The sequence below is a fragment of the Seriola lalandi genome, unplaced genomic scaffold, assembly GCF_002814215.2.
Source record: "Seriola lalandi dorsalis isolate HSWRI2012SDOR001 ecotype SW California unplaced genomic scaffold, Sedor1 jcf7180002054968, whole genome shotgun sequence".
Taxonomy (NCBI): Eukaryota; Metazoa; Chordata; class Actinopteri; order Carangiformes; family Carangidae; genus Seriola; species Seriola lalandi.
The window spans coordinates 296338-306856 of NW_019525519.1; the positions used below are offsets into that span (position 1 = coordinate 296338).

A 10519-nucleotide genomic window follows, 5' to 3' on the forward strand; every position below is an offset into this window, starting at 1 on the left:
AGCTAAATGCTTACATTGGCATGCCTATGTGCTAACATGCTGTTGTTCACTATCACATTTGACTAAAAATCACAAATTTCCACCTCATGATGGCACTAGAGGAAATGTCAGGGTATTACCAATTTCAATAGATTTCATCCTTTGGGATCCATGATGGTCTGAACACAATTTCATCGAAGTGCCTGAGCTAGATCCATGCCTCCATATTATGGCTAAAAATACTGTTGACTCACTGAGCACCAAACATGTTTACTGTTAGTTACCAACAATTTGTCTGGTATATACAAAAAAAAAAATCTGTTGTACGTGCAAGTATGTCTTGACTATATGTTCTGAAACTGTCACCTTTTATATAAGGAAATGTCTCTAAGCATAACAAACAGGCATGTATATTAATATGCATGTATATATTTAAAAGCTCAGTGTGACTGAGTGCATGAGGTACCAGAACAGAGAAATAGTGTCAGATAATATTTATACATCATTCAGTACATGTACATTTTGCAGTGTTGGATTTGCTGCTATTCCAGTTGATGGATGATGAATGTTGATCAGTAAAATTCCCTTAGAGAAATGTTAATAGGTTTTTATAGACTTCAAGAAAGGAATGAAATCTATTTTTTTTTTTTAACTTTGTTTTGTCTGTGTATTTTGGGCTGAATTCTGTTCATATTAATCAGTCTCATATTGACTTTTAAGTCATGGTTATGTTTAACATATAGTGTATCTAAAATACATATTTCCTCTGCACTCTGAAGAAGCCAGTGTACCACAGTACAGATAGCCCAGGATAATAATTGCACAGTTTTTGACACCGACTTTAAGGGAAAATGAATTTGTGGGAATGTTTACAGTGGTGGAAGACATACGTATTTAAGAAGTAAACACCAATACAGCAATATAAAAATAGTGATTTGGGTAGTTTCTTTCCAGTGGTTTGCAGTCTTAGATTGGGCCAATCTGAATTGTCACAAGATAAACACGAGGGCCTGTGAATTTATCAATGTTGAAAAGAAGAAAAACAAAGTTCTGCTGCTTTGTATCGTTGTAAAATAGTAGAATGTTATTGGACACAGCTACAATGGCATTTTATGTGTTAATTAATGTGCACTGTGTGTCAGCAATTCAAACTACCTCATTTGTTATCTGTTAGCACATCAGCCTCCACTTACTGGTGCCCATAGGAGTTATAGTTGTTGAGAAACATTAATAAATACTTTCTCTCTGCTTACAGCCACATTATAATTTATTAGAAACATCTATCCAATGCATATTTTCTGCTAATAAAAGCTTTACTTCGAGTTAGATTTGAGTTAAGTTTAATTTTATATCTACTATACAAATATTACCCCCTGGAATGTAGTGGAGGAGATGTAGAAAATGACATAAAACAAAATATATATAATGAAGTTAATAATTGGATTTTCGTTCATGTACCACATCCATGACATGTACTTAGTTACTATCCACCATGATGTGTTTCAAGCATTCGTTGCCATAGCGACGCATGTTTGAGTTCCAAACTCACGACATGAGTATAAAGTGCAAGCTGCTGCACGAGCTTCTCAGAGCGATCGAAACATTGGAGACCGTCTCTCCGTTTAATTTGTGCTGTACATACGATGGTGAGCAAAGCGTTATTAAAATATATCACAGGTCCATCAGTGGGCTAACTACAGTAAAGAGCTACCGTTAGCGACCTAGCAGTTAACGCTCAGCTATGTGTTGGACAAGCTACTTCATAGCTATAGCCAGCAGTTTTAACCTTTCTCTTCTTCTATGTTGACCTCTGTCCAGCCACCCAAAGGCAAGGGTAAAAAGCCTGCAAAGGCAAGGACCCCCACGCTAATAGATGGACTCACCAAGGATGAGATGTCCAAGGAGCAGGTCAGAGAATGTCGTGTGTTTAAGGAAAAAACGTATCCTGCTGAAAGTACTTTAAAAGAGTATCCAACCGAGTTAGTGTTGCACTTTCATAGAGTTGAAGGTCTACTGAAGAGACCCTAACCCAATAATCAGAATCTGTGAAGCAGAGACTAAAGTATCCTGAGTTTGAGTTTCTTGTATGTGTCAAGCTCTCAAAACATTGAACACTACCAGTGGCATCTTTTCATTACAGCCTCTGTGCCTTTGCAAGTCTCTGTCAAGCTCCAACTAACCATGTTATAATGCAGTTTTTAAAAAAATATAATGTGTAGTGTATAAGCCCATATCCAGATAGCCTCAAAGACATCATCAGGGTTAATTTCTAAGATTCACCTTGAGAGCTACAGAAAACATTATATGATGTTTTTACAGGCTGAGTAGATCCCTTTGTGAACAGTGTCTTCACTTTTTACATGCCCTTAAGGATAAAAATGAGGCAATAAGCTACAGTATTTGGCTGTTAATTAAAAGCTACAGGACACGAGCACTGCCTGGCTCAGATAGGGCCACATTGAAATATATTTCTTTATTTCAGCTCGAAGAGTACATTGTGCGTCTTCGAGAGGAGCTGGATAGAGAGAGAGAGGAGAGAAACTATTTTCAGACGGAGAGGGACAATATCCACACCTTTTGGGAAATCACAGACAGACAGCTAGAGGTGGTCAAGGCTGAACTTCAAAACCTAGAGAAGGACATAGAAGAGGATGAGGGGCACCATCAAGTAGAGATCAAGGTAAGGGTAATTCACAGATATACTGTGGCTACTCAGTCAAAGTGCACCCAAATTCAGGGGCTGGTTTTACTCAAGTATGTATTTTAATCCAGAATATGTGAAAACAGGTAACAAGGCGGTCCCATTTTTAAGGCTCTTTAAATGCAGTCAATATATGCAAGTATGTAGTATCCCACAATGATTGAATGGCATTTGCTGGTCACTGGCACTCCATTTGTCATCAATCATACACAGCACTTTTATTAGGACCCAAGCACTGAATGGTGCGAGGACCCTATTGTAAATTGTTTGTCAGATTTTTTTTCTTCTCTAAAATAAATTGGCCTTTTGAGGGCCTGGACATGCTTAAAATACTGAAATTTGCACACGTCAGGCCTGGTGAAAATTAGCATATTTTGTGGGTTTTGCCCAGGGGTGTGGCAAAATCGCTTGATAGCAACACATGGAAAATTTGAACAAGGCATTGCTCACACTGTGTTTCACCTACATGTATGAACAGGAACAACAGGAAATGAGAATTTACAGTGCAACTTGCTGGATGAAAGATATGTTGCACCTGCTGGGTCAGCCAGATGATCACCAGCTGCCTGCTGGAAAATACAGCTCGATGTATTTTATCCTGGATCTGGATGAAAAGTGGAGACTAAGGACACCAGAGGAGTATGAGGAAGTAACTGGTGTCAAACGAAAAGTTTTCAAAAGGGTTTTTGACTTGGTCTGTAATTTAGAGGATGCAGTAAAGAAATTTCGAGCAAAAAGGGATGATCTTGAGTATGAAGACAGGATGGCATTTTTAGACCTCCTAAAATTTAGCCTACATCCAACTACTGAAGACAGAATTACTCCTGGGGAAGCCCTTAAACACCATTTTGTAACAATGGTTCACCTGGTAGATACAATTGAGACCAGCACCTATACAGACTCTATACAGACGCCGTTTCAGCTCATGACTGTTTCCACTCTGCAAAATTTTGATTAGGGGGTTATGAAGAGTCAGACTCTGTGAAATATGATTGTGATCATTCAAACACTGCTCTCATGACTGACTTGCACAAAGAGCCATCTACTGGAAAAGCTTCATTAACTGGAACTGTTAACAGTTTTCTGGTTACAATGAAGACGCTGAGGATTCCAGTGGTATAAATGTGAGTGAGAGTTACAGTGACAAATGCTCATACATTCAGAGCTCTCGTGGAAATTATGACGATATTGAGTCTTCCATTGATGAAGATGGTAAAGAGCCAGAAGATGACATGGAGTATGATCCAGTGACATGTTGTTGCGGTCATTCAAACACTGGCAACGATGCTGATACCAAGACCTCCAGTCAGCCAGCCACCAGTGACGCCCGTGATGAAGGCCCATCTCCTCCGAGCTCCACCGGGAATGATGATATAGAGCCAGCAATTTACCTTTATGATGGGGACAGAGACAGAGCCACTTTCCCCAAAGAAGAACCAGGCACCTCTGCCAAAATAAAAATATGAATATATGATTCATTATTTCAATTAATGTATTTAATTTTGTTAAACTCAACATGGAACAAGACAATTAAAACTATGTTTGAGTTGTAATTCTAAAGGTTTGCAGTGAACAGGAGAAATGTTGAAATAATTTGCAACTTGAATGCAGTCGCAAGGTGTAACATTTATTGTATTTTACCTTTGAAATAATTCATTTACAAAGTGCTTTACAGTAAAAACAAGGAATAAAAGTAATAAATCAAAAACAGGAAACTAAAACAAGACATTTTTCACAATTTAACACTTTTTTATAGACCAAATAATTATTTGGTTGTTTGATTGTGAAAGTAATCTACAGGTTAATCAAGAATGAAAATAATTGTTAGTTAAAGTTCTGTTTTCATTGATCTCAATATTTTTTTCTTTTTAAAGTGTCAATAAATATTGGAAAATGACCATTACAATTTACCAGAGCTCAATGTGTTGTCATCATTAGGGCCTGAGCGCCGACTGGTGTGAGGACTCTATTCTAATTCGTTTGCCAGATTTTTTTCTTCTCCAAAATAAATTAGCCTTACTGAGGTCCTAAGCATGTTCAAAAACTCATGAAGCTTTGCACATGTGTCAGACCAATCATCATTTGACGTACATGACATTTTCATTGTCTGCTTTACATTTGATATACAGTAATATAATGTGTGCTAGTTGCGTGGTCTCTGGCTTCACATAGTGGACACAATGAAGAATGCAAAGAAAATGCAATACATGTTGTCCATCGCCACATGGTTCAAGCAGGAAATCTTAACCTGTGAGCGCGTTGTCCGGTGGTTGCTACGATGCATGGCTGCTTTAACTGGCCTGCTGCGAGCCCCCCGAGGTGCGCAGGAGTGCGCTCAACGCTGCTTGCAGCTTTAGAATATTATTGAATTACATTATAATATATTGTCACTTGCATAAAAAGAGGCTGTTATAATTATCGTTGTGAAAGGTAGGTATTGTCGAGATAGACCGATCCTTTTATAAGCTTTTCTCAGGTGAAATGCAAAATCCTATGCAAAGTAGCCAGTAACCAGTGGCCTCCATGAGAACACTCACCCATATTTTGTCACATTTTTCTGAAATGATAACAGGCAAGATAAGATTATCCACGGACCGATTAATTGACTGAACTAAAATTACGCATTTGACTATTTTTTCTCCCCACTAGGTGTATAAGCAGAAGATGAAGCACCTCCTGTGTGAACACCAGAACACAATCTCTGAGTTGAAAGAAGAAGGGTTAGTCTCCACTGAGGTGCTGCAGAATGAGCAAGAACAATTAGAGGCTGAGCTTCACAAGGAGATGAGGGCCATCATGGTAGACATGCAGAAGCTCGACAATGAAAGTATCTTCAAGGAGCTTGAACTGGTTTGTAGTACACACCGAAAGATCTGTGGATTCAGCATTTCTGTTTACCTTGACACATATGCTTCAAACACCAGTTTGGTTGTGATCTCAACAGAAACACGAAGAAGAAATGACTAAAACAAGGAACCACTGGGAGAAGCATATCACAGGTAAATAACTCATCTTATTTTGAGTTGATTTCAACACACTGTGCTGTCAAAAACCGAATGTAACATCATTTTGTGTTGTTATTAAATAGAAATCAAATCCAATTATGCGAAAAAGATGAAGTTGCAGCAACAAGAGCTGGACAAAATGAGGCAAAAGGAGACCAGTGAAAGAGAGGATCAGTGGAACCGCCACATCGCTGGTCTTATAGAAGACCACGACAAAGCTTTGACGGATGCTTCTGCATTTGTTAATCTCATGGAAGAAGATCTGAAAATAAGCGAGTCAGTCAAGGTAAGTGCACGCATTCAGCGTCCTTGTCAGAATAAACACGAAGAAATATGTTTAGTTTAGGTGTGCAGCTTTTCATTATTGATGAGTCTGTTGATTATTTTTTACAATAAATTGATAAATGGTTGTGTCTATATAGTGGTAAAAAAAAAAAAAGCCCATTTAGTTTTCCAGAGCCCAAGATAATGTCTTTAAATGGCTTTTCTCAACTGTTAATTATTCTGATCCAAAGTAACATGAAATTTTGATAAGTTTTCAAATTTTACAAGCTGTAAAACAATAAATGATTTTTTCTTGATAAATGACTCAGAGACAATAAATATTCTGTCCTTTGACTAATTGTTGCACCTCTTTCTGACATGCTGTGTTTTATTTGCTTTTCTTAGACACAAATTCTACGAATGGAGGTAAAACAGATGGAGAACCAGAGGGAACAGACCCATCTTTCGCAGGATAGCAAATGTCTCGCTGAGCGTCTCTTGAAAGTCAAGGAGCAAATTGCTGGAAATGAGAAAAAAACGAAATACTATGGAATGAAAAAGGTTGTGTTGGTGTCAGTGAATTTAAAAAAAAAACTGAGTTTACAGTTCCAACTTGTACACTTATATTTGCTGCACTTTATGACAGGACATCAATGAAAGGGTAAAAAAAAAGGAGCTGAATGACCTAAAATTGGAACATAAGGACCTGGAACAGAAATTCAGCAAGGTAAAAACTTGAAATTAAACCTTACTTTAAGCCTTTATTATCAAAGTGTCATGTTGCTCAAAAGGTAGCTTGATTCAAATGCACATTGAATGTCAACCTAATGCTTTGTGTTCTTGTGTGTTTGTGTGTCACACAGCTTCAACTGGAAAAGGACGAGCAGTTCAAGACGTACTCTCAGACTATTGAGAAGGTGCAGCATAAAGCAGATCTGCAGATCATGCAGCTGCAAAGGAAGCTGAAGGCCCTGACAGACAGCCTGGAGAAGACACAGGCTCAGCTCCACTCGGTGCTATCTGCCTCTAACATGGACCAAATTGCCCTTGGTGGGGTCACAAAAAAAATTGAGGTACTGTTGTATGTGTCCCTTTAGTTGTCCTCTGTAGTCATTTGTATTCTTGATCGTTGATGTCTTATGATGTTTTATACATATTGCAATGCTGTTTGTACCTGAAAGAAACGTGTTTTTACTTGCAGGAAAATCTTGACTCCTGCAATAAATCCATCAAGAACTTACAGTATAAAAAAGCTCAGATTTCCAAGGTTAGTAGTTTATGTCTGCACTTGTTTGAACAATGATGACATTTAAACTACTTATGTAGTGATATTCTTACTTGTCTAAAACAATGTGTGTCTGACAGGTGCATAAGGATCTGCTGCTGACCTACAAAGCAAAGCAAAGGGCTTTAGCTGTCCCAGTGGAGGTGCCTTGTGCCTTTTAGAGCAGCCTAAAATGAGAAGCAATGAATTAAAAGACTGAACCATTTACAGCAAATCTCACTTTCTTTACATAATATCTAATTAGAATCTGACATTATATTCTCTTTGATACAAATGTTGATGTTCAGTAACACAAAAGATTAATGTGAAACTGTGGGTTAGGGTCAGAGTTAGAGGCTTAATCACATGGAAAAGTCGTAATGCCTCCATTTATGTTTTAGGCTAATCATTTCACCACAAACATCAATCCTTAAAATTGTGCTCTGCCTTTGACAGTCCTCGTAGAAAACACAGTATCTGTTGTTTCAGCTTTCTTGTCCATTTGAACTAGTTTGTTTCAGAAAATAAATTTTATTTATTCATTTTCAAATTTATTCTGCAAATGTGCATACAGTTTTCACATTTATTTTTTATTTTATGGCATCATTTTGCATTGTTATTTAATTATTATTTTGTTATGCCTTAAAATTAAATTTTCCCTCATATTAGTTAATTTTTATATGGTACAACAGATGTCAGAAACTTAGATTCAGGTCAGTATGTAACCACTTTGTTTTGCCTTTGTAGGGAAATTTGAGTACATTCCTGTTAATCTTGACTGATGTACAGTGCAGAAAATCTAAATGAACTGAACTGAAAAATCAGAATATTGGCTGCTCTGGTTTGGTCTGTTAACAATAAGTCATCGAGTGACTGGGGAAGAGCTAAGTGGAGTGATAGATCTTAATACATGAGTGCAGTGCTTGTCCTGTAGAGGTCACAGGTTACTATTTGAACAACGTATACTGGTCCTTGAGGGTCACCTTGCAGCCACTTTGGGTATGTAGCACTGTATTATATATATGTATATATATATATATATATATATATATATATATATATATACTGTCACCCATAAAGTTGGAATAATTTTGTTTTCAGACACAATCCTCTGTTTATTCCTATTTAAATGCATCAGTAATCACTTTTGACCAGGTGCAATGATTACATTATGTGTCCCAATTACCCAGGTGAAATGAAATAAATCACATTGTCAAAATAATTTCATGGAAAAAGGAAAAAAATATTTTATTCCAACTTTATGAGCAACAGTGTATATATGCTAGTTTTATGGTCCTTGTCAAGGATTTGATTTCAGTGACTGGACAGGTGTACTCTTTATTACCGTTTCTTTTAGATGTTTAAAGTGACACTGTATCCTTATACCTCCTCCAAGGGCCATAAAGGTATGAAAGCTTAAAGAAAAGTCATAACCAACACTAGAAACAATTTTGGGCGTGGAGACATGGACAAATCGTGAGATGATTTGTCTCATTTTCTCTAGAGTCTCAGCAGCAGAAACATTTTTGCAGGTTAACCGTACTGTAAGTCCCATTCTACAGCTTCAGCATTTTGTTATTGCTGGAGATAAAGAGAAGCTGTCTGCACCTTTCCCAAAATGTCCTGCCAGACCACACTCTCATATATTGTACACAATACTATAGGACACTGCCCAAAAACAATGCATGGGATCAGTGGAAACCTGTGATGTGGGGTCTGTTATCTTAAAGCAAAGATAGTTATTGTAGCTTAATATACAACGTGCAGCTGTTTTACATTGTAGAAAATAAACAGAACAGGGTTAGAAGCAGGAAAACCTGACGAGCACATCCATACTTCTAACTATTAACTACTTTCCAACAAGGAATGTGAAGTAACTTCATAAACTTCATAAAATCAACGTTAGTCACTTCATAAAGATGCATTGGCTAATGGGCCTCCCGACCACCTAGACCCCTGCGCCCATGTCTCATAGACCTGGTCATTAATCCATCTAAAAAGATGTGTATATTGAAAGAGTGAAATACCTTGCCTCTTTTTTGACACCTTTAGTTGGGAATAAATTCTGGGGGAAGTGGAGTTTCGCGTCAACCACTCATGTCTTATGATGCTTAACCTGACCCAAACTTACGCTCACTTTAACCAGTTATCTGTGCCTACTCCTGAGTCTTGGAATCTAATATGTACCAAGCAACAATGCTTTGAATTATAGCCTCACAATGACATTTTTTTCTTGCAAATTTTTAATCACACACCACTTTTTTCTACCTCCCATTCTTGTCTATAAATATACACTTGAAGAAATTAAAATGAAGTGCTGCTTAATTAACAGTAAGCCACTAACACCAAACTTTGCTGTGTTGTTTTTTTTTTTTTTTTTGCAGCTGACTGGACCACACACTGCTCTTAAAATGAGGCTCACAGCAGCGGCTTCAACATCTGCAAATCTTCCTTCTCTCTGTCCTAGATGAGGCTGGTTACACTTAATTTGGAGCATCAGCTGTTTTTACTGCGGGGAAAGCAATGCATGATCTCTTAACTGTCAACTATAGCAGTTAATATAAGATTAATGTTAAGGTCATATTTTGTTATGACTTGTTATGACGTAGTATTTTTGCGATATGTTTGGCTAAATATTTTGCTGATGCAGTGATCCTGTGATGGGTTTACAGCTACAAGGGCATGATACAACTTATGCAAAGCCTCTGGTGGGCAGTTTGTCAACAGTCCTTTATCATCTCACTCCTGACACCAAGAACACTAAAGGCCATTCTCAACATCACACAAATTATGGCAAAAAACAAACTAACTCACAAATATTGCATATGAAATTGAAATAAATTAATCATGCTCACGCTAAAACGGCAAGTGAATTTTTTAATTTTTTTATTTCTGCCAGTAAATCAATACAAAGACAGACTCAGTATCTGGATAATGTCAGGTATTTATGCTTTTCAATTTCTATTGGACGATGGGGACAGAAGTTGGCCTTGGACCAAGTATTCCAATCTGAACAGCTAGTTTCCCCAGCTGATTTCCCCCGTGACATGACTGAGTTTCCAGCAGAGAGAAGAGGAATGTATGGGGTGGATCCAGTTTCTCATTGAATATTCCCGTGGTGAATCGAGCCCTGCTGCACTGAGTGATCACTGTTCCCTGTGGTATCAATAATACAGGAGGAAGTTATTGTCCCCCGTGCAGGCCACAGTATCATACAGCTAAAGCAAGTGGAGGGAGGAGGTGGTCCTTTCACTCAGCCCTCTTGGGTTTCAGGGCCTGCAGACAGTGGTCTGACTCTGGGGAGCC

At 37.8% G+C, this 10519-nt stretch overlaps 1 protein-coding gene across 1 annotated transcript; it reads left to right on the forward strand.

Annotated features, from left to right (window-relative positions):
• Nucleotides 1-1803: 1803 nt before the first annotated feature.
• On the forward strand, nt 1804-7742 carry drc4 (dynein regulatory complex subunit 4). The gene is made up of 10 exons (XM_023395757.2): nt 1804-1887; nt 2462-2659; nt 5330-5530; nt 5625-5679; nt 5769-5971; nt 6355-6510; nt 6596-6676; nt 6813-7022; nt 7151-7216; nt 7315-7742. Exons 1-10 carry the CDS (start codon nt 1873-1875, stop codon nt 7393-7395), a joined length of 1266 nt encoding a protein of 421 aa, XP_023251525.2. The 5' UTR covers nt 1804-1872; the 3' UTR covers nt 7396-7742.
• The last annotated feature ends 2777 nt before the right edge of the window (nt 7743-10519 follow it).